The sequence below is a fragment of the Pavona decussata genome, unplaced genomic scaffold (assembly GCF_977016875.1).
Source record: "Pavona decussata unplaced genomic scaffold, jaPavDecu1.1 SCAFFOLD_85, whole genome shotgun sequence".
Taxonomy (NCBI): domain Eukaryota; kingdom Metazoa; phylum Cnidaria; class Anthozoa; order Scleractinia; family Agariciidae; genus Pavona; species Pavona decussata.
In genome coordinates, this window is record NW_028145503.1 from 1,725,296 (window position 1) to 1,750,243 (window position 24,948).

The following is a 24,948-nucleotide window of genomic DNA, read 5'->3' on the forward strand; positions in this document are numbered from 1 at the left end:
TCGCCGTGATTTCGCAGGATAATTGTTAAATATTCGGAATTGCGTGAAATCTTAAACATACATAGTGATTCCTTCCGAAATCACTCTAGAATTCTCTTCAGACTCAAAATCTTACAAACCTCAAGATCTTGAAGCGTGTTTCCAGTAATAGCTTTCTGTGCCTCCTCATTAGCTTGCAGATCTTCCTCAGCTTCAAGTTTAGCGATCTCCTCCTCTGACGATCCCTGACCTTTCCTTTCCTCACGCTTCTGTTGTCGCTCCGTCTGCCGTTGTTTCTGTTGAGCTCGATTCGCACCCATCAAGGACATGAGATTAATGGCCGTCACCTCGCCTAAAAGCTGCTGCAATTCATCTTGCTTACCTGTTGGCAAATGCGCGCAGTTAAGTTCCTAACTGGAAAACAAGTGGAATTCTCCTTATACCCTACCTAAGACTGTTTTGTAATGACCTATCATATCTGGCCAAACACTGCGAACGGAGGTAATGCAATTATCCAATCAGAACTCAGGGCAAAAAACAACATACAACTGGTGCCAAGCGCGGGAAAACAAGCAACCGGCGCCAAGCGCGGGAAAACAAGCAACCAGTGCCAAGCGCGGGAAAACAAGCAACCACTGTCATGCGCGGGAAAACATGTAACTGGTGCCAATTACAAGCAAAAAGACTACCTTGCTTGTTTTGCTTTCATCTGACTGGTTAGATAGCTTTGAATTGACTAGTTAGAGTATGTTGCGTTGAAACAAAGACACAATAACTTGTCCACGAAGTTGTGGTGTTTTAAGATTCCATAGATTTTTCCGGCCGAAGAATTCCACTTTTTCTTTGCTCTAGACTCTGTTTCATTTTTCTGGAAGTGTGGAAAAATATGATGCTAGGCGGGACATGTAGACTGACGTGTATTATGTATATGATGCAGCCGATGTCAACAACATCACAAAGATGTGAACTACCTTCTCTCTGTAACGCCTGCACTTTTAACTTCATCTGAGCCAGTTTGGTAAAACGATCTTTTTCAGAAAGCGCAGCCCATTCTGTCACGCCAACCTGTTGTACCAGTGCGTCACGCAACAGCCTATCCTTCAGAGCATCATATTTGTATTGCAGGGCTTCTGACAGGTCACGCTCATTAGCGTTACCCCAGACTTCTGCTTGCGTTACCACTGTGGCTGCGTTCTCGTGTAAGCCTTCTTTGCGTGACTGGAACAGGTTTTCTTGGAGGTGAACAAGCTCTGTTTTATCCTGCGCCAAAGAAAATAAACATCAGTTTATCATCATTTGGCACAAGCATGAAAAGGAAAGGGCCACAAAAAAAAAAAAGACTTAAGGGGGAATTTAACCAAAATTTGAATGAAGTTTGAAGAGGTTTTAAGAAGAGATAGAAGAAAGAAAATGATTTTTGGAACACCAACAGACAGTTGATACCCACGCAAGAGCACCCCAGGTTGCCAGTGGACTAACTTGGTGTCCGTCTATTAATTATTATCTGCAAATTCTAATTCTAAAACTTCACTAAATCTTCAATATTTCTTATTTCTCCTAATTTTACCAATCCTTCAAGAAAAACTATCTCCTCCCAAATATACCCCAAAATCACCCAAAAATTCACAAAAGACCCCGCAACACAGATTCACGGGATGAGTGTAGAGTTTTTGGATTGCTTAAAACGTGAACAAGATATTTGCATTAAGGCCATGTGAAGTGGCGGAAAAATGGCGTTTAGGTAAAATCCCCCCTTAAAGTGCCTATCACCCCTACCCAATTCCTTTCATTCTCAAAAGTAGACGTAGAAAGTAAGCCAAAACAAGCAAAATAATGAGATTTGAAGTTATTCTCGATTTTTAAAACGCGATCGAAATCACAATTTCCGAAGTTAAAACCGCGCCATTAGAGGACTGGCACTAGTGAGTTGTGACGTCGACCCGGTATCTCGATAACAAGCACACAACAAAACAGTAGTGAGTCGGAGTGAATTCTACGCGAGCTTTTTGGGGTTTCTGGCCGATTTTTTAGCCCAAAAGCCGAACACTAACACCGAATCCGAGCAAAGCTACAATTCAGATGATTCAGAACTTAACTACAACCCTGGCTACGTGATTGACGCGACGATCAAGCGCGTAAAATAGGAATGAAAGGTCTACACAACTCCTACTCGCATGTTTAGCGCTTCTATCTTAGTCTTTTGATCAATTTAGTTTCTTGTATGTTTACAGCGGGTTGGCATGACGATTTGAAGGATTTGCATGATAATCATAGAACAAAACCATGTGCGTAACTGTAGCATGTTTCCGTATTTTGATCTCAAAGGACATTTTGGGTTCAGAGTTCTGCGTTTAGCGCCTGTTTATTTCACCTCTTGTTGTTTCTGTTTAGCCGCTGTCGTTCTTATGCCATTTCATTTTACTAGTATTTAGATCTTGTTTGGCTCGTTTCAGTTCGCGGTCCGGTGACAGTACAGCTTCTAGTTAGGATTGAACCGTGTGATAATCTTTAACCTCCGAAAGCGACCGCTATTGTTGTTATCTTTGTTAGGATTCAACTGTGTAATTCAACTGTGTAATTACATCATCATATTTTACTGGGGCCCGAGGGAAGTGTAGTTAAGCAAGACTTTTCCTATGAACAAGAGGCTTGCCTTTTGTCAACGAAACCACCACATCAAATTTTTACTTCGCGGCAACATGCGGACCGCTGAGGAGACATTTTCCGTGGCGTAAATATAAGCTTGTTCAGTTGATATTTTTACCATTTTAAATTGTTTTTTAGCTGAAATTGGTCTGGTAGTAAGAGAAGTAAAACCGCACAACGTTTGGAAAGCCGTTGTTGCGTGTGTTATTTTTCAAAATATCTCGATTTCCAGGTAAGAAAAGCCGACCTTTCGAGCAGTATTTTGAGCAGTATGTCAATCGACCGAGATGTTCGATTGACTCTTTACCTCGTTCTTCACAGACAAATTCAAGACTGAAGCTTTTTTAAAAAGAATGATCTGTTCTTCTTGGAAAGGCTACTCCCAAATTTGTACACTTGGAATTGAGAAAGAAAAAGAACTAGCTTTATCATGTCACTGTGGCCCTTCATCCGCTCGCCAACAGACAGCAGTCTCAGAAGTAAGAGACTTCGCATTCTTGTGAGTCTAGGCCAATTATAAATTAAAATAAGTTCACTATTTCAGTAGGTTTGTTTTGGCTGCACCTATAAGCTTTAATAAAAAAACGGAAACATTTCTTACTATTCGTTCGCAGCGATGTTTGGCAATGGTTTAAATCAGTACACCTGGACTTATGGTCACCGCTTTAGCATGGACAGTTGGCGTCACATTAATACCGATATCATCTCGTTTCAGTCTTGAGAGGATTGGCTTGTTACTCACTTCTTCAATAAATCAGAATCGACGCATGAAGTCGTCGTTCGTGAAGTGCTTGGAGCATATTGACGATTTTCCGGGTTAGCCCGCTTTTGTTTCATGAAATCGATCTATTTCTTTCTGCATTTCCTTGCTTCATCATTATCGAACAGTATAGCGTGCAGAACTATACCCTTCTACATAACTGAGAAGGCAGCATATTCACCTACCACATACCTTCCTAACACAATTCAAGTTCAGTACAGAGTATGTAGTAACAAATGAGCAAATGCTCTGTGGCTGAGATACCGGGTCGACGTCACAAGCTTGTTAGAACCCAGTCTCTCAACTGCTCCTTTTTGTATTCAATATGGCGGAAAACGGCCTATTTTGGGCGATTTTGTCGTCTGATAAAAACAAAACGAAACATGGAATACGATTTATTTCTTCGCAAAGCGTCTTAGACATGCATAAATTTTCGAAATTCATTAAAACTGTGTAAGGGTGATAGGCACTTTAAAGAGAGGTAATTAAGCGATTAATTATTCTCAATGCAATTTTAAAATGATAAACTGCATTCTGACGACCCCACACAGAGTAGTTACTATTCTAACGAAACGCAGATTTTCTCTCGCGGGCTCCCTTTGAAAACTAAACTTCTTCTATTCAAAACAAACATAGCGGATCTAAACTTTCATAAAGTTATTTTTTTGCATGTGCTGTGACGTCACTCAGCCACCACAGGTAAACACAGTTACCTTATCTTGCATCTCGTTCACTAGTTTCTCACTCTCTTGATCTTGTTCTTGTTGCAGATCCGCTAAAAGAGACACGATAACATCATCCCTTTGTACGGCTCCATCTTGAGAAGCCTCCAGATAATTCTTCCGGTTGACAGTCTTGAAAACTGCAGCTTCCAGAAGAAGATTGTGGCGACCTTCTTTATCCGCTATAAGAGGGAAAAAGAAACAACTGATTTAACACACAACAACTAATACTACAACTTAAGATACTCCAGGAAACATACGAATTGCAAGAAATTGCTAGAAGTGTTACATTAAACAAAGTTAAAAATATTGCGGTTAATATCAAGGAAGTTCCCCTTATACAACGATTAGTAAAATGAATGTCGCTGACTGTATAAAGTTCCAAAAGTGATTCGTGCAACTTCCGTTCTAATTATAATAGCTTAATTAAACTTGCGGACAAGCTGGAGAGAATATATTGGCTTATTTCTTTGACTTTCGAAGCTAAAACAAAAACAAAGAAAAAGAACTGTTTGTTATGCTGTAAAAGGCAGTTGTGACTTTTGAGTTTGCTCATCAGTGGATGAAATCCCGACGCGTCATCTTCTCAAATTTCGGCTTTACCTCGATGTAAGAACCTGACAACTTCTTCTTTGTGTTGTAGGTTATTGTTTTCCTTTCCTGTATTGTTTTGTCGTTTTGTTTCCTTTGCTTTACGTCAGCTGTGAGTTTTGCAAGTTCGTACACCGATGTAAAGCCCAAATTTCATTCAAATTTGTCGAGAAGAACTTTACTCTGGCATAGCTCTTCTTTCTATTTTTACTGATTTTAAATTTCACCATTGATCCAAATTTTCTACTCGAGCATTCTTATAAAGTAAAGGGCTCGTAGCAACTACAGCTGAGGCATAAACTCCAAACGGTGAACCGTACAATACCTGGATCAAGAGAGCTAATCTTGTCGCTTATGTGCTGCAGCCAGTTGTCCCTCTGTTGTTGGGTCATTGTTGCTGCAGCCTCGGTTAACTCTGGCTGATCTTGTTGAAGAACTTCAAGTAAGGCCTGAAAATATAACGAAAAACGCAAACTAGAAAACAAGACAAAATAAAACAGACAAACAGAACAGCACTGAAACTTCATTTCACTGTATTTCCAGTCGATACGAATCACGCCCTTTTCTCACACACCACTGGCAGCCATGCCAAGCCGACCGCTGCAGTCTAAACTTTATTGATGGTTTGCATGTGACGTCATGGCGGCCATGTTCGTGGACAGGAATACGATTTTTCTCCTCTGTGAGTTCACTTCCATTTTTATGCAAACTTTGTGAACGAATTTTCTTTTGTTTTGTTCACCAGCATGGCGGCAACGCAAACCACCTATTGTAAGACTAAAAAACAAACTGTACAATTTACAGACGCTAAAATGGAAAAACTACCAAAAATACAAGGTTTGTACATTCATACTAACACAGTATACAAACTCAATTTTCAGCGTGGGTGGGTGGGAAGGTCAGTAATGACGTACGAAACAAAAACAACTGCCAGCGTTAAGGTCACATGACCTATTCCCAGTCCCCAGCGGTGTGTGAGAAAAACATTTTCCACTCAGCCAGTGTAAAATTACTCGTACTCTAAGTGTCACTAACCGAGGTTTCTTGACGCGACAAGCGAAATTTACCGGAGCTCTCTATTGTCATATCGATTCATTACATAATAAACTTTTGCTCGGCATTGCCTCTCTTAACCTAAGATTAAAATGGGGTACCAGCAAATCTAGGCAAGGGTTGGAGGCTACTGTGTTGGATTAACATCCCTGCACACAGACTTGAGAGGGGGGAGGGAGTGGGTGAAATAATAGGCCATTTCCCAGTTGCTTTGAACCTCATTGTAAAAGCGAGGCTAAGTGCAAAGTTGAAAATAAGTTTTCATTCATATGCAAACAAAACTAATTTTCATGACAAAAACTTTGCACTTAGCCTCGCTTTCATAACGAGGTTCACAGCAACTCGGAAATGGCCTATTCTATCCGTGGGAATAGACACAGACTTTTCCAAAAGTGCATATAATTTAACCAGTGAAAATTACGAAATAATTAGAAGGATCGAAGGAAGCTATTTTTATATAACTTGTCTTATTTGATTATGAACACCAAACTTGCAAGTTACAATCTCGATCGAATACTTCTTATCTCGTCCTGGATTTAAGCAATTTTGAAAAAGAGAAAAACTAGGTTCTCACCTGTCGTTCATCTTGGTGTTTATGCTCCAATGCTTTCATCACAGCCTCTTGCAACACACTCACTTCCCCATCAGTCACCAGTTTCTCCTCGGCCTCTGCTTCTTTAGACTTTCTGCGGCTGCGTAACTGGGCCAGGCGTTCACGAGCCAGTTGCTCCTGCCTCTGACGATCCTGACGAAGTCTTAAAATAATAATAATAATAATAATAATAATAATAATAATAATAATAATAATAATAATAATAATAATAATAATAATAATAATAATAATAAAAAGACGAGGTTCGATTACAAAACTCTTTTTGTCAATTATCGTGTTCTGTACTTCTTAATGTGTAATGCAACTCTAACTCGCGTCTGTGATCATTCCAAATGAAAGCTTTTGAGTAGTCCTTCCTTTTCTGCAGCCCGACTGTTTATGTATTTAGCAAACGAAAGCAGACTATTTCCGGCTTTCACAGAATGCGTCTACGTTCAAAAGATACTGTTTGTCATGCTGAAAACGGTGTTTCTAACTTTTGAAATGCTTTTAAAAGTGTGACCATTCGAATGAAAGCTACTGAGCAGTACTTTACTGTGGTGCTGTTTATTATGCTGTACAAGGTGGTTCAAACTTTTGAATACTGTGGATGAAATCCTAAAGTGTGACCATTCAAATGAAAGCTACTGAGCAGTACTTTCCTGTGGTGTTGTTTATTACGCTGCACAAGGTGGTTCTAAATTTTAAGTCTGTGGACGAAATCCTAAAGTGTGACCATTCAAATGAAAGCTACTGAGCAGTACATCCCTGTGATGCTGTTTATTATGCTGTACAAGGTGGTTCAACTTTTTATGTCAGTGGATGAAATCCTGAACAGCTACTGATCAGCATCTTAGCAGTGTTTCCTGAGTAACTCTTTGTTACGCTTGCAAGGTGCTTCTAACTTTTGACTCTGTGATGAAATCCTAAACTGCGGCCACACAGATGAAAGCTACTAAGAACTACTTTCCTGCGGTATTATCCCTTAAGTCCTACAACGTGAATCTAAATTTTGATTCTGTGGATGAAATTTTAACCATGTCAATTCAAATGAAAGCTATTGAGAATACTTTCCTGTTGTACGGTTCGTTATGCTGCACGTTATTCGAACTGTTAAGTCTGTGGATGAAACACTGAGCCCCATCATTCAAATAACACGATACTTCTTAGAGGCTGTTAACTCTTATCTCGTCTAAGTATGTCTTAACCAACAGCCCTGAACATTTCAATTTTGCTCTGGTCTAAAAAAAAAAGAAGTTTAAATGTATAATGTCATTCTAAAAATTTACTTCTTGCCCTAAATATCCGAGCCAACGAGCATACCTTTCTTGTACAGCGGCTTTCTGCTTCTCAGCTAGCCCAAGTACTAAGGCGGCCGTGCTAAACTTGTCCTCTTGCTTAGCTTTGAGCTTTTCCCGTTTCAGTCGCGCCAGTTCCGCTTGTCTTTGTCTCTCGCTCATAAATTGTTCATCCTGTCCTTGTAATCTACGCATTAGAGCATCCCTCTCCTCTTCATATCTAAATAAAACGCGAAGAATTCTTTCAGTTCATGGAATTTACTTAAATGACGAACCTCAGTTTCTACAGCACACATGTAATGTACGTCTCGCGGCGCTTTAAGTTGTGAGAATGAGGTCCGACATTGATTCTCTTCCACAAACTATCAACGACGCAACCCGGTTAGCATCATTTCAGACCGTCAACAGAGCGCACCTTTGTGTGTTTCCTGGAATTTAGCTCCCTGGAGTCGCACACTTGTATGGCCATGTAGTCACTTTTCAAAGATTTTTTGGTAATGGGCAATTTTCACGATAACGTTATTTTAGTGCAACTACCAATGAGAATCCTCTTCGTTTTTCCTTAATCCTTAACCCTTAATTTTCATCGTGCATCCTTATTTAATAGTCTCCCAAAACATTAAGACTTTGTCTCCAATGGAACGTTTCCAGGCTATTTCCGCTTTTTATTCTAAGGTTATCCTTAGAACATTTTTTTTAAAATCTAATTTAATTACTATAAGAATACAAATCTCTATAAGCTTCTGAAAGACATTTTTAGCTGTATCTTTTTAAATAGTTAGCTTAGATAGATATATATAATTTATACATACTTTTTATTTTATGTTATACAGGGCCCCCGTTGATACCAGTTCTGCGACTGAAGGGATCACCCTGTTTAAATATCAGTTATTATTATTATTATTATTATTATTATTATTATTATTATTATTATTATTATTATTATTATTGTTATTGTTGTTGTTGTTATTGTTATTGTTATTTTTTGTTATTTTTATTGTTATTGTTATTGTTATTATAATCCACAATTAAAAGTGAACCAAGGTTTTCATCTGACTCATTAAAAGTGTTTTAAAAACCAATTTTAAGACAATGATAGAGAAACTGTGTTCTTGTTCTTGCTCTTATTCTTGTTCTTGTTCTTGTTGTTATTGTTATTGTTATTGTTAAATTGTTATTGTTATTATAATCCACAATTAAAAGTGAACCAAGGTCTTCATCTGACTCGTTAAAAGTGTTTTAAAAACCAATTTTAAGACAATGATAGCGAAACTGAGGGAAAAAGCGTTTTGAAGAATCTTTACTGATTAGTAACTTATCTCCAAACAATGTCTACGTTAACCCAGGATTAGCTTAATCGAGATTTGAACAACTGGTCCCGTGTGTGCGTTTCGAAAAGCTCCCAAAGAGCTTTCGGATCCGAAAAGTATTTATCTTACCCCCTTTGTACAGATTGCCGGTTGTTTTTCGAACAAACTAACTCAATGTGTTTCATAATCTTGAAAAACTTAAAATGATTTTACTTTCAAAGTTTTCAAAAACTGAATTTTTGGTAATGAATTTGTGCATGCAAAATAGTTTTTCGTGTCCGAAATCTTTTCTGAAGTTTGAGAAACGCACAACAGGATTTTTAACCGTCCCTCTGAACTGCTATTGTAGCTCTGCAATCTGCAGTCTATCATTCAGTTACCTTTTGTCTAAGTCCTGCAGTATGGCTTTAACATCAGTGACTTGTTCTCCCTCGGCCTCGCCATCTGCTAAGTCCTCTTCATCTTCATCATCTGGAGGCAGTCCTTCAGCCAGTCGTTCCCTTCGTCTTGCTAAACGCTCCTTCAATTTTTCTTCGTATCTGTAACAGAGCAGCGCTCTAATAAGTAACGTTTAAGAATGAAGGCAGTCATACAACTCGAGGAGATATTTAACAATTATCCTGCTAAATCGCGCAGAATATCCTCCGATATTTAGCCGTCGAGGTTGCGGGCCGAGTTAGCTAAATCGCCTTTACGGCAAACGGTAAAAGTGAGATTCACGACAATGTTTTCTTGTAAAAATGGATATACATAGATAAATATACTCAAAAATAACTCTGGCCTTTGATGCTAACGCAAGACTACTCAATTTTGCTGACAAACTGAAAACAGCGAACGACAAATGTGGGAAAAACATGGTCACGTGGCCAACACTGCACCAACATTACCTGGCCTTGTTCTCGCCCATCAGCTTCCTCAGATTGGCATCCATCTCAAACCCTTCTCCAAGTAACTTCTGCAGCTCGTCCATCTGGTTTTCTTTACGCAAACGTCTTTCCTCCAACTTAAGCTTGACGAGTCGCTTCTGACGCTCTTGTTCGGACAAGGCTGCCCATTCAGCATCTCCTAAAATTGAACATTACGGCCGCACAGTTAAGTTCAAGAACAAATAATTTAAAAAAAGAGCAAGCCTGATTTCAGGGAAGTATATTTTTCAATATTTCGAGAGGCACGGCCTTTCTTCTTCAGGGTATGTTTGAGACTGACCAGGTGGCAAGAGACGTTACAGTTTAAAACAGTTAAAATAGATACCTGAAAAACATAGGCTAAAGTTACATAAACAAAAACGTTACAAATTGTACTTTTTTTTTGTCGCGGTGGTCCTTGCAAACACAGTTAATTACTGTTTTTTACTAAATAGTTAAGTTCAACTTTAATGTAGGATATAGGTCCGGAAAAATATCCAGGGTGTGAATATCCTGTCCCACCTTATCTGTACTCCACCCAAGAACCCCCCTCCCCTCCCCACCCCTGGTTCCCTTAGTTCCCTGTAATTAGGGGATATGGGCCTCACGGTACTGAAGACTGATCAGGAACTCTATTGTATTGTTTGGGGGACGGGAGGGAGTGCACATTGCTCATTTCCCCGTCCTTGCTGCGTTCCCTTGTGTGTACATTTAACCAGGGAGATAAGAGGGAATCATTTTCTTGCGTACCCCCTCCCTCAAGGGAAAAACAGGACATCAATAGAGAGCATCACTGAGTCATTGCGTATTCCACATTACCTAGTTGCTTCTTGAGAGCTTCCAGTAACAGTTTGTCTTTAAGAGCGTCGTATTTTTGATCCAAAGCCTTGATCAAGTCTTGGTCAGATCCAGTTCCATCGTACTCCAACAAAACAGTAGCCACATTCTCAACAACACCGTCATTACGCTCTTGTTCCTGTTGTTTTTTCAAGGCGGCCAGCTCTTCTTGACTCTTCATAGCATGGAACAGAAAGATTAATTAACAAACTGACGACAGTTTTCTATTATTTATACTCTTATAGACCATAAAATGACGCCATCAAATGTTCAAAACTCAAGTGGAACCACGAGCCACAGGCTCTATGGTCTATAAGAGTATAGACCATAGAAAACTGTCGTCAGTTTGTTTTTTACAATAACATGGAAAAAGTACAAGTTGAATTGGCTTTATTTTCCGTTGAGAAGGCGTGCAGTTACATCTGATGTCATTTTTATTGTCTGTACTCTTATAGACAATGGCTATGAGCCAATCAGCTCCCGGAATTTTGACAATTACTAGAAAGATTTAGCATCGCGTTTACGGCAAACGGCAAACGCCAGGCTGAAATTTTCTCTTTGATGAAAAACAATGAAGCTTTTTTGGTTTAAGCTTATCTCCACCCGGTCGGCGACAGCTATCGAGCAAACACGAAAAAGAGAGAAGTGAGTACGAGAAACACAAGTTTATGCATTTCAGAACAAACAGCGGCTTGACGTTTCCCATTTGGCGTTAGCCGTAAACGCGAAGCCATATCTCTCTTGTAGAAATCTTTTTAATGCTGTATTACAGAACCTAAAAATTAACATGTTTTCCTTCCGCGATTAAGGTTGTTGTTAAGCTTTTTAAGACTACGCTGTTCGCAGTTAAACATTACTCAGTGAAAAAAATCAATATTTACGGCTATTTAAACAACGTTGTAAGATTGAAAACCTCGAGCTTACGCGACAAGGCCAAATATAACTATGGGTAACTGTAAATCGTTCAGTTTTTAACTCGACTGTAATCTTTTGTTATTTTTGTCGCTGACCTTTTCCTGTAGTTGAGTCATGATTCGTTCGCTTTCCTTGTCCTGTTCTTCTTGCAGATCAGCCATGATGGAGACCGTTACTTCTTCATCATCAACCTCGCTTCCTTTCTTGTTGGTAAGCCTGAGGCGCTGAACTTCAAACTTGTACGCAGCCGCCATGTCCAAGACATCAATATGAAATCCTTGATCAGCTGAAGACGAAAAACGAAATAAAACTTTTAACTTTTAACCCATCCACAGCGCATCCGCATTTTTACTTGTTAAAATCTGAAAACATCTGAATTTTATGTTGTACATCCCCTTCCCCACTGCGATCATGCCCTCTCTTTAATAAGATTTTCGTTCCTCGGTTTTGACTTAGATTTTTCTTTACCACTAGCTTAACATTAGCTTTAAAAACATGTATAATGAGCGAGATGAAAACCTCGGTTGATTTTTAATCGAGGATTAGCGTTAATCGGCTTTCGAACAATTGGGCCCTCATTTTAATGGGGCACAATCTTTCTACAACACTGCCCTTTAGGCTGGGCTTAAATTGCCCCGTGACCTTAAACAGTCATGTCTTCGAGCAAAAGAGAACTACAAATTACCTTTCACACCAAAGTCTAGCTCCTCTCGCTTTGCCTTCAGCTCGTTGAGACGTTTCAATCTTTCATCCTCGCTGAGTGCTCTCGCCTCTTCTCTCATGCCTTTATTACTCTCATCTTGTAACAAATTCATCAGAAATTCTTGCTCTGCGCGGTGCTTCCTCTCCAGGGACTTAAGAACCGCATCCTGCCAACCTTGAATATCGTCTGTGTATATGAGAATAAAACTTAGTGAATTTGGACGCGAGAACCGCTTACCTACAGTAAGTAAATTTATTTAACCAGAGTAGCCCATTCAGCTACCAGGCCGGTATGCATAGGAGCCGTGGGAAATAAAGGTTTGTACAAAAACCTCAAAGTAAAAGAAGAAAAGAAAAGAAGTCCTAAACAGGTATATACAAGATTAAAAAACAAATACAAAGGCGACTAATGGCGACCTAGAGTTACAATCAAGAACAAATATCTTGGGACAAAATTCTCATACTGTACTGTGAAATTCCGAAAACAAGCCCCTCCGAATATAAGTCTCCTAAATTCGAACACCCCCAAAAAGTTCTAAAATAAACCCTTCAAAATATAAGTCCCTTAGGCTTATATGCGAACCTTTTCTTTTCACGTTCGTACATCGGTGACCATTTTACAAATTCATTATCAATTCAATATATTTTTATCGTCACCTTTATCAGGGTCTAGTTCATCTTCCTCTTCTTCCTCTTCCGGTTTCCCTCGCCTCTTTCTCCTTGCTAACCGCTCCCGCGCTAACTGCTCCTGCCGCTCACGATCACGACGCAACCTGACAAAAAGACCAGGGAATTAATGTCAACAAAGCAACGGGGAAGATTTCAATTACAAGCACTAGATACATCAAAATAAAGAGCCAAGAACCTCTTGACATGTAAACTACTCAGTCAGGGTCTTATAGGAAGCCTCGATCAATGGTAGAGATCGCTACTCGGTCGATATATCGGTTGATATTACGTTCGCTACTCGGTCGATATATCGGTTGATATAACGTTCGCTACTCAGTCGATATATAGGTCGCTGCACGGACGATATATCGGTCGATAGGCAGAAACAATTTCCCCCTTATATTCTTTTCCCTTTGCAATATTTCATTTTAATACCGCCATCAAACGCTTAGAACAGATATTTAAGGTCACGGCAAGCCTAATACATTAGCAGATTTAATGTGGATTTGCATGGTGTTCTGTTCTCCTTTGAGCCTTGCGATTAGTCAGAATAATTACTTTGGTTGGCGTTTTACGACACTGAATTAAAAAGCCCCTCTATCTCAGTCCATACCCGTAAAAAGACTTTTTGTACGAGTCTCACCTTTCTTCAAGATTTTGCCTGTTTCTCTCTGCCAGCCCGAGTACCAGCGCCGCCTCATCAAACTTAGATTCCCGTTCCGCCTGCCTTTTCTCACGTCTAAGACGAGCCAGTTCAGCCTGGCGTCGTTTTTCTGCTGCCAAGCGATCTTGTTCCTCCTGAAATCACAACAGTAAGATGGTTTACTTCTCACTTAAGTATTAAAAATGCTTGATCTTCCATGAGAATGATGTGTTATCCAGTGAGTGAGACGGGCACACTCGGAAAAAGGAATTCCGAGTGCTCCTCTCAGGAGTCGAGCCAAAGACCTTCCGATTACTAGTTCTGAGTGATGCTCTATAACTGAGCTACAGGAGACTCGTGGGAGCTAAGGCCATTAAACTAGGTTCATGGGACAAACATCCTGCATACTGCTAGGATTGGAATGTCATGTTGGCCTATACTTTTCGTGCAAACTACAGTAGTACATGATGTTTATTATACTTGTACAGTTTTCAATGTTTAACTTTCAAAAACGTAAGAAAAATCGAATTTCTGGTACTGAATATTGTGCACCCAAAATAGCTTTTTGGATTCGAAACCTTTTTCGGTGGTTTTGAGAAACACACGATAAAAGTTCCAAATCCTGTATTCGAACTGTTGGTTAAAAATATAGATTCGCATTTTTCGCGCAAATCAGGAATTTTTCAAGGGCGGTAAAAATTTTGGAACGACTTGTGACCTGACACAACACTTTTTTTTTTCAACTTATAAATGTATACACATACAGTACAATATGGACCCCCCGCCCCACCCCACCCCCGATGAAGCCAATGAATGAAACAAACGCTCTACCTGTAGCCGCCGAAGCAAGGCGTCCTTCTCCTCGTCAAACCTGTTTTGCAGGTCTCGCAGTATATTGCCAGTGCTAGCAGCTTCTTCTTCATTTAAGAGTCGCAAGGTTTCTTCATCCTCCTCGTCTGGATCTAATCCCTCTTCCAGACGTTTTTGGCGGCGTTCCAGGCGTTCTTTCAGCCGTTCCAAATAGCGCTGCCGGTTCTCACCCAAAAGCGTCTTAAAAGGTGACAATAAAATTGAGATCAAGGTTTAATGCGAAACTGGCCCAATGTAGTTTAAAGTACTGAAAGCCCTCTCCTTTCAGACATCAAATTTGTTAAACAAAGGTTACTTTACTTAGTTGAATGAAATCTCCGTTGCTAGGTAACCCTGATTGGCTCTCATCATACACGCAACCTATCTATTTCTCAATACAGCAAGTTTTTTTGCGTTTTTCACATTTTTAAAAAAATGGCCAAAATTTAAGGGCGTGAAAATAACATGCTTTTATGAGAAAATTATCAAAATTATCAAAAACTGAATTTTTGGTAATGAATTTTGTGCATCTAAAATAGTTTTTCGGGTCCGAAAACTTTTCGGGAGTTTGAAGAACGCACGCCTGGAATTTAATAATAATAATAATAATAATAATAATAATAATAATAATAATAATAATAATAATAATAATAATAATAATAATGATAATAATAATAACAATAATAATAATAATAATAATAACAATAATAATAATTAATAATGTTTAGAAATACACAGGCAAGTAAAAACTAGCGACGTTGAGAATGGCCTCATGACGTCGCCGAAACGTCGGAACATTATATCGCTAGTTTTTACTTGCCTGAATAATAATAATAATAATAATAATAATAATAATAATAATAATAATAATAATAACTTTATTGAAGCGTCAAAGTATTTAGTCCTGTGGACTAATTGGGGACACAAATCAAAACGAACTCAAATAATAGATAAAACTATGTACAATCATGCTAAAACTAAGTTAAAATTCGCAACCATTGACAAATTCACACATCTTTAAATGCAAGTATAAATCTACGCAGTTCTAAATTTACAATTATAAATTAAAAATCAATAAAATTCAAGTGGAACAAAGGTTACAACAGTTATCGTTCTTTGTACCCTAATAAAGTACGGAGAATCTACAAATTCGTCAATACCTGTAGTGCCTCTGCATTCTTGAGTCCTTCTCCAAGCAGAGCCGCCGCATCATCAAACCTTCCTTGTTGCCTCAAACGCCGCTCTTGAAGTTTCATTTTCGCCAGCCGTGCTTGTCTTTCCTGTTCAGAAAGCTGTGCCCATTCCGCAGCGCCCATTTGTTTTTCTAATGCTTCAAGAAGGAGTTTGTCTCGGAGAGCATCGTATTTATCTTCCAGAGCTTTCAGAAGTTCGTCTTCCTGTGAGACATTTTCTTCGGTGCCAAGGAGAACTGCTGATATTCCGTCCAGTAATTCTTCTTGCCAAGCCGTGTGCTCTTGTTGGCGAAGACGGAAAAGCTCTGGGATGTCCTGACAAATGACAGGTCGAGAAAATTTAACGAATGATCAAAATACAGCACACAGTGAAGGGTAGAGAATAGGGAGCTTAACACACAAACGTTCGTGAGCCACGGACAACAACCGGAAATCGAATGTTTTTTGGTGTGGTTTTTCTCCTTATCATATACAGGAAAAGCTCTTGTTGATGACTATGGTTAAACGATACAAACGCGATGGCGTCAAAACGCTCCAAAAAGGGAAAATTGTCAATTTCCGGTTGCCGTCCATGGCTCAAAAACGTCTGTGCATAAGTTACCTAATCTCTCTAATCTAAAGGACTGGAGAGAGTGAAATAACGAGGAGCGCGGGCCGTCCTCCCACGCACCACTTTTTCTCTATTTCTTTTTATTTTCAATTGATGCTTGTTAACTATGTGATAATTTGGCTCACAAGAGACTCTGTCAGAAGCCAACGCATCGTAAAGAGGCTAATCTGCGAGATAGAGGCCTTTTCCGGTGTTTGTTTCACCAGCTGTGAAAAGAGCTCATGGCGGGTGAAACGAACGCCGGAAAAGGCGTCGCCATACTCTCGTTGTAAGCCACAAAGAAGGAACTGGCTTCGTAAATCTCTTTAAAGGGGATATGTCACCCCCAGGCGCATGTGCGCGTTCATGAGAAGCACTTTAAAATCGTTGGCACAACTGGAAGTTTTTCAAATATCGTCAGAGAGTTCAGGAAGCTGTTTTCATCTGTTTAAATCGAGTTCATCTTTGGAAAGTTAGCTGAATTTTTTATTTACGAATGTTCTTTAGTAATTACAGAAGCTCTCTTTCGCGATATTTTTTAATGCTATTGCAATGGCAGAAACCAAAAGTCCTGCGATGAGTTGAATACAAATTAGTCTCAACCGGACTCTACTGCGCATGTGCCCCAGCTGACAGAGTCCCTTTAAGTTCCGTTACTTTTCATAGACTTCCTCAATGATCTGTAGCTGTTACTGTACCTTGCTGTGAAGCCCGAGTACCATTTGACTCTCAATTTCCTGTGTATGCTGCAAGTCAGCCATGATGTCAGTAAACACCTCCATATCGTCAGGAGGGGTACCCCGTGTCATCCTCATATCTGCACGCCTGTCCTCAAACACCAGCCCCGCGGCCTCCTGGAGAATCGCATAATGCCGCTCTTTACTCACGAGACGTTCAGTCGAACTCTGTTCTCGCCATCCCTGCTGTTGAGTTCGCAATACCAGAAGTTGGTTGGAGCGCTCATCTGAAATATTTACAGCAAGTGGTCAAATTTTGGGAACGTCACTTGAAGTAACATTATCTTTTATAGTGATAGCCTAAGACGTGTTTTCAGGTAGGAAATAGTATTTTTCTCAGCTACACTGTAACTTTTCCCTCACCTTGAAAAACGTCTGTTTTTCCCAGGCTTTCCTCTGTTCCTGGTACCCTTGCGCGTATATTGCAATTCCCAAAAACTTCGCACGCGTTCAATCACTTCGTTAACAATAGATTGTTAAGGTTTGGGTACCTTGGTACATCAGTTAACTAAGCGTCTCTCGAGACGAGTGTCGAATCTCGAGTCTTTTCTCTGGATAGTAACGAGAATTGCGTTTCTTAAAACGAGTAACACGTCTCATGCACAGAGGGTGGTAATGTACCTTTGAACGGCACTGTACAACAGTGCATACATTTTCTCAAAAGCTACATATAGTTTCACCATAGGGGAAATTACAAATAGCACTGTTCATATCCGGTCAGCGGTCAGCGATCGTCGACCATCATGGCGGCCAATTTTCAAACTCTCTTAAACCTGTTTAATTTCGCGAATTAATAAGCAAAATCCACTACTATAACTGAATATCTGCACACCGCGTTCCTGTGCGCAGATAGCCCGCAATACAGGCGTTTTCGGGCGGCGCGCGATATCCAGAATCTCGGTTGGTCGTCGCCGCCATGTTGGATTTTCAAAATCTTAGGCAACCACCCCGTTGGTCGCATTTTTCTACTTTCCCCAATTTTCCTCTGCTTTTAACATCCAAGATGGCGGCTATAGCGCTCAGTGCGCAGACATCTAGTTAGGGAGGTTTTTCACAGCATTCATAGGCAAGTGAAAATAAACGATAAAACCGAGCAACGTTAGATTTACCTGCAGACAGTTTCTTCGCCGCACTACGAGCCTGAGCGCTTTCTCTTCCCTGCAGAAGGTAAATCAGCAGTTCGCGCTCCATGGCGTGTTTTCTCTCCAGAGCTCGCACAGTGTCCTCAAACACATCAACCAAGCCAGCTTCCCCTGCAAAACTGAACTTCAAATCTTCTCCTTTCCAGTCTCTTGGCAGCTTTCGGCCTTTCTTGTACACCAGCCGTTCCTTGCCCAACTGTTCTTGTCGTTTACGGTCATCCCTTGGTCTGACAGCAATACAGAAGGATAATGAGTTGGACAATAAACATTAATACAAAAGTCAATTTGTGTCCTGCCACTCGTGTAGAATTATAGCTTTGTACTGAAGTATGAATGTCATGTCTGCCTACTTGAATACGCGAAAAAGATGTCTACATGTATGGTGCTTAGTTCCTGGTATTAAGTACAGTACTGTTCTTCACTGAGAGAATTTTTAAAACGAAGACACAACACTGAAGTTGCAGGGATTTCGAAATGGCTCAGGAGGTTAAAAACTTGCCAGATGACAGACATTGAGCCATTTTTATAAGTTTTCTCGCGAAAGAAATTGTTCAGATGAGGTAAATAGACCGGTATTATTATTATTATTATTATTATTATTATTATTATTATTATTATTATTATTATCCACAATTAAAAGTGAACCAAGGTTCTCATCTGGCTCGTTAAAGTGTTTTAAAAACCAATTTTAAGACAATGATAGAGAAACTGAGGGATAAAACGTTTAGAAGAATCTTTATTGATTGGTGATTTATCTCCAAACAATGTCTACGTTAACCCAGGATTAACTTAATCGAGATTTGAACAACTGGGCCTGTGTGTGCGTTTCTAAAAGCTCCCAAAGAGCTTTCGGGTCCTAAAAGTAATTTTCTTACCCCTTTTCTACAGATTAGCGGTTGTTTTTCGAACAAACTAATTCTAACTAGAATTATACAAGCTGTTCTTATTATAGCAGGCGATTCTGAACTTAATACCCGCTGGAGCACTGACAGGAGCTGGGTATCATTGAAAGCCCTGAAATTGTGCGTTTAAAGAAAAGTTAAGTAGCCTCAGCGTGGCTGCAGACATCTTTGTCTGCTATTGAGTTCGATCCGAACTTTTCCTCTAGTGTTTAATGTTCGATGATTCTTCAACCATCTACACAATGAAAGAAACATATATAAAATACTGAATTCTTTTGCATGGACATTTACAGGGCCATTTCCGAATGTCCTAGCAGAAACAACTGCACCTTCCCCCACTTTTGAAAGACAATTTTAGGAAAAAGATGTGGCTTTTAGCAGACTAGAGAACCCAACCCGCCTTGCTGTCTACTACGACGTAACAGATGTTATCCTGCCTACCACGACAAAACACTTCAAATTGTAGTTTGAATAGAAAAGAATAAACACAGGGGAAATCTGCAAGTCATAATTATAACAATGGATTTCTGTTTTAAATCCTTTAATTTGATCTACCATCCGATTGATCATTATAATTGAAGGGCGCATAACCAACTTTTTTTTTTGACCCTCAATTCCTTCACGAACGTCCCCTCCAAGTTTTATCCGATGCTTTGCGCTTCGTTTTGTGTTAAAAACGGAAATCTTGCGCACAATCCTGGGTTTTTACTCCAAACGAACCACAGAAAGCAAAGCGTTCTCGGGGGCAACGTTTTCTTATGGAATTATAACAAAAAATCCAAAACAACAAAAAGCGATGTAAGAAGCACCATAGGTTCGTTATACCCCGGGACCTTCAATTATAATACAAAATGTGAAAGCCAAATCAAAATGCTGCTTGCATTTTGCATAAGCACAGTCATGGCATAAAGCAATAGAGTTCAAATTATCATTACCTTTGTAGTTGTGTTTTCAGTCTCTCTGCAATCCCAACAGACAAAGCCGCACTCTCAAACTTAGCTTCTTCTCTTGCTCGAAGCTGCTCTCGGATGGTGAGCCCATACTCTGTAAGCTTTTCTTCAGTGGACATTGTATTTGTATCGGCGCCTTTCAATCTGGCTGTAATCTTTTCTTTGTCTTGATGATAGCGTTTCTCCAAATCGACCAGAAGCTCTTCGCTTTTAGATTGACCTGTCGTGGCTTTTTCCTGCAACTGTAATAATTTCTCTTCTATTTCCTTGTTTGTCTTCCCTGTATGTAAAGAAAAATGTGCGAATTACGAATCAGTGCAATCATGTATTATGGAATGTGTGGTTCCAGAAAGTATCTACACCTGTCCCATGAACAGTAATTGGAAATTCCAAGAATGTGAGGGGGAGGGGGTGGGGGTCTCCAAAGCCAAGGCTTTTACAGGAAAGTATAAAGCTAAATATTATTAGAATTTCTGTAAGAAGGGTATAGATATTCTCTGCCCGGGCCAACCTGTAAGATCTCAGCTAAATTATCTTTTGTTTTCTCTTTTGTTCGTTAGTTGTTCACACATTTGTGTTCGAATTTAGTTTATTTGTGGCTATTTAGGTTCTGCTCTGTGTTTGAAACTTAGTCCGCATTCTTGCATGTGTACACATGTATGCGTTTGTCTGATGTGATGTAAACACGATAGGAGGTTTGAGATAATATCTTATTTAATGAGAGAATTCAAAAGTTCAGACATGTGAATCAAGACTGCACGAAGAGCCTTGAGCAGTGTTCTTTAGATAGCATGATCTTGTTGGTGAAATACATGCATTGTACTATTAATAAATCTTGAAAAGGATTTTTTGTTGGTAAATGTAAAGCTAACGACTCTACCTCGTCCATCAGGGTTTTTCCCTTGTAAATTGGGAGGGGCAGCCCTCCAAATTTACAAGCGAAAGCATTGGAAACGAGGGTGTCGACAATTCAAAAAGAGTGACCAGTAAGTCGCATTCATCTGATCATCAGTATCAATTCACTTTATTGTTAGTCACTGAATGGAAGTGCAGTACTTGTTAAAAAACAAAGAACTGATAGTTAATGTGTAGTAAAGCTAAAATTTTAGAAGCAAAGTATGAAGCTAAACTGGAATTTTCTGGGGGGGGGGGGGAAACAAACAACCTTATGTGGGGGGAGTATAGATATTTTCTGGAACTGCACAATATCAGATTCATTCTATGAACTTTTTTCTGACAGAAGTATATTTTATGGCTCAATTTATCTTGGCTTAATTTTTATTTTCCTTAGTTATATACTCCTTATCATACTCTGATTTCCAAACACAAAACAAGGGAAAATAATAGAAAAATAAACCAAAAATAAAATTAAACCACAACAAATACATGTATCTTAAAACACACCATTGAATAAAATAAGAGAAAAAAAATTAAGAAAACTGAGAAAAGAAAACCAATATATTCACGATATTTTACTGCAAAGACTTTTAGTAGAAAATAACTATTACAGTGCAACGCGCCTTGCTGTGGCCACCCAACAAACGTTTTTTACAAGTTAGCCAATGCAATTGATCAGGATATCTTCCAACAGGCAAGTGACAAAACAACGAATTATTGAAAACATGTCGTTCATGAAGAAGGAGGAAGATATCCTGATTGGCTAACTTGTAAAAAAAGTTTGTTGTGGCCAAGGTAAGGCACGTCGCACTGTAATATAATTTTACCCAATTAATTAGCGAAAAAATTATGAAGCCTCGGCTTCTCATGTTTGCATTTATTGATTCAAGCTCCTTATAGCCTTATTTCAATTCATGTTTCATATTGCTTGTAACCACTGCTTGCCTCAACTTAAGCTCTTGCTAACTGTAGGCAGTGCACATTTCTTGTAAAAATTTATGTCAAAAAACAATAAACTGAAAGTGGGAAGTTAAAGTTATTGGAGGTATTAAAGGCAAGAAAATTAAGCAACTTACCTTCATTCTCCATTTGTTTGATTATCTCAGTCTCTTCCAGCCTTTGTTTCTCTTCTCCTACTCTGCTGAGACCCATGAGTGCAAGCAGAGAAGCTGAGTACCCAAGGCCAGCACCGGGCAAGGTATTGGCACTATCTAATTTGCCATCCTTACGTAAGCGCTGAACACGCATTTTAAGCTGCATGAAGCGCTCGCTCTGTTCATGCTCAGAGAGTACCGTCCACATCCCTTCTCCAATGTGATTTTTCAGCATCTCCAGAAGAAGCTTGTCTCGAAGGATCTCATATCTGAAGACAAAAATTAAGCTTTAATTTCAAACATCTCCTCTAAAGATGTCCCTGTCATTATTTCATTTTTTTCTTGCTGTTGAATATTTGACACCCTACCCACCAGAGAGAGGGGGTCTCCCATACAAAAGTGATAGGGGTGAGGTGATCATTAGAAATTATGAAAAAAAAAAAACCTAAAAGGTACCAGAGTTTTGTTTTGTGGTTGTGGTCCGAACACTTTTTTAGCCCTAAGAGATACCAACTCTTAAACAATATGCTAGCTGGCAGATGACTGACATTAATTTTACCTCCTCCCTCTCATATTTTTAGGCCCATACCCTAAAAGGTGCCACCATAAGTCTGAGAGAAGTAAATTATTTTACATTTTAGCACCCTAAGGGGTACCAAACCATGACTTTTAACCCCTAAAAGGTACGGCGATCAGTCCCCCCTCACTTTTATGTGGGAGGTCCCCCCCCCCCCCCCGCCGAGGCCCTAGCCTGCTCATAAATCCGAGAGTGAAACCTTACTTTGTTCGTAAAGCTTGTATAAGATCTGTAGCTGTGACTTTATGCCTGGCCTTCTTTGCCGCTTTCTCATCCCATTCTTCATCCTCATGCAGTAGAGCCACGACTCCCTCATGATCCAGCCGCTTGGTACGTCTTTCCGCTCCCTGTTTCAGTTTGTTTGCCTGCTGCATTCTTTCTCTCTCCTCAGCAGCAAGCGACGCCTCATCCTCCTTCACAGAACAGAGACAATACAGGATTTAAATGAGAAATTATCACATCAAATTTCTCATTATCCACTCCCCTCAGGGCTTTTCAGGTATAATGTGCAGTTCCAGAAAAAAACCCATACCCACCCCATGGAAGGTCATTGGAAATTCTTAGGGAGAGGGGGTTCTTAAAAGTCAAAATTTTAGAAGCAAAGTATGAAGCTTAACTGGAATTGGGCGATTCCAGAAAATATCCATACCATACCACGGACGGCTTTTAGGATTTCCGAAGGGGAGGGGGGGTTCACGATTATGGAATTCTGAGGGCATGGGAGGGCTATTGCGCGTTTTTTAGTCAAGGAAATGCTGTTTTCAAAATTTTGATTCGAAAGATAAAAGTACAATCAAGCATAATTATGTGCAGTGTTCTGGTAGCGATCGTGCGTGTTTCCATTCTCAGCTTGTGAAACAGCGGCCGAAAAAGTCGCAATCTTTTAGTTTCGCTTCCTTCACTGTTTATTACTGGGTTTAGTGGACAGGTATTCCAGTCATCTTTGAGAGGAAGACACGGTTACAATTTGAAATGAAGAAAACGTGACATCGCCTTGATCTCGATAATATTTATGCAAATTTGTAACGCTCCGCCGAAGATGTAAACAAAGTCTGCTCAAAGGCAAGCGAGCGGCCACGTTGAAGTTTCCCCGGTTCCTTGCCGAATTCTACCGTAGACGTTGTACGTTTTTAAAAAAGGAAATGCTTTTTCTGAAGTTTTCATTCGAAAGATTCAAGTACAATCAAGTATAATCTTGCGCAGCGAAGATATTTCAGAAGCGATCGTGTTACATTCCGCGAAAAAGCCGCAATCTTGTCCACGTGCTCCAGCGTATTAAAGAGTCGATCGATTGGAAGGCTGCACTTGTATGAGGGTTAATGAGTGCTACTTTTTTCAGTAACATCTTGTAAATAAAGTAGATAATTACAAAACAGCAACGATGTATGTTTACTCGTGAGGGACTCGGGCACGTGGAATCAAACATTCAAGACGCGCATCACATAATCACTGATAAATTTGCATAAAGTTGTTTTCAATGTTGTTGACAATGGGTTTTCTTCTTCCTCGCTATAAGAGTTTGAAATAGTTAATACTAGGTATTCGTAATGTGGTAATTGAAACCACAAAATTTCTCTTGATAGCGCCTGGAATCACAGATACAATTTAATTGAATTTTTGGTTCAGAAACTGAAGCCGACTGAAGCATGCGAGGAGTCCTGGGATCCCAGACATTCAATGGATTGTGTGCGTGTATAAAACAAGGGGTGAAAAGAAATAATTTTTGTTTTCATCCAATGCGTTGTTCTAGTTTCCTCCTTTTCCTAAAGGAGTTGAATGGCACAAGAAAACAAAGAGGAGTAAAACTGCCGTAAATGGTGTTTATTATTACAGCCAAATTCGGACTTAAAAAGAAAATTTCACAGCCTGGCCGCTAGCGGTAGGTTTTTCTTGTCGCTGAAGAGTAAAGCTTGTCGCCTAGCGCCGCTAGATCACAGCCCTGAGGAGGTATAAATTCATGTTTGTTTGTTCATATAGGCGTTGCTAAAGTCGAAAATGTACTTCCCCGAAAAACCGGAAATTCTGAAGGGGAGGGGGGGGTTCACGATTATGGAATTCTGAGGGCATGGGGGGGTAACGCATTTTGGAATTTCCGAAGGCAAGGGGGGGTTAAAACATGGAAGCCGTCCGTGGTTGGGTATGGATATTTTTTGGAATTGCCCATTTCCTAGGAGGAAGGGGGGGGGGGGGGAGAGCAAAAAAAAAAAACCTTCAATGGGAGAAGACTAGAAAGTCTAGCCAATTTGCAGATGTCAGAGTGAAGGCAGCACTTTCTCCTTAGTTATTAAAGACCCTGAGTGTTGGTCTGGCTGCGAATTGAACCCGGGCCTCCCACTCCATAGTCTGGTACTCAACTAACTGAGCTAAACAGACAGTGGTCAAGACCAGCTTTTAGC

General features: G+C 39.8%; 1 protein-coding gene across 1 annotated transcript in view; it reads right to left on the reverse strand.

Annotated features, from left to right (window-relative positions):
- LOC146475209 (uncharacterized) overlaps nt 1–24,948 on the reverse strand; it is a 47,636-nt gene that overhangs the window by 21,093 nt on the left and 1,595 nt on the right. The window contains exons 2-21 of the mRNA XM_085116093.1: nt 22,757–22,965; nt 21,958–22,244; nt 19,970–20,264; nt 18,100–18,359; nt 16,952–17,217; nt 15,632–15,979; nt 14,454–14,672; nt 13,623–13,777; nt 12,968–13,083; nt 12,294–12,497; nt 11,704–11,894; nt 10,676–10,868; nt 9,839–10,016; nt 9,332–9,490; nt 7,667–7,861; nt 6,326–6,506; nt 5,024–5,147; nt 4,099–4,289; nt 951–1,239; nt 120–361 (exon numbers count right to left, since the gene is read on the reverse strand). Coding sequence (XP_084972219.1) covers nt 120–361; nt 951–1,239; nt 4,099–4,289; nt 5,024–5,147; nt 6,326–6,506; nt 7,667–7,861; nt 9,332–9,490; nt 9,839–10,016; nt 10,676–10,868; nt 11,704–11,894; nt 12,294–12,497; nt 12,968–13,083; nt 13,623–13,777; nt 14,454–14,672; nt 15,632–15,979; nt 16,952–17,217; nt 18,100–18,359; nt 19,970–20,264; nt 21,958–22,244; nt 22,757–22,965 — 4,302 coding nt within the window. The remainder of the gene's footprint in view (nt 1–119; nt 362–950; nt 1,240–4,098; nt 4,290–5,023; nt 5,148–6,325; nt 6,507–7,666; nt 7,862–9,331; nt 9,491–9,838; nt 10,017–10,675; nt 10,869–11,703; nt 11,895–12,293; nt 12,498–12,967; nt 13,084–13,622; nt 13,778–14,453; nt 14,673–15,631; nt 15,980–16,951; nt 17,218–18,099; nt 18,360–19,969; nt 20,265–21,957; nt 22,245–22,756; nt 22,966–24,948) is intronic.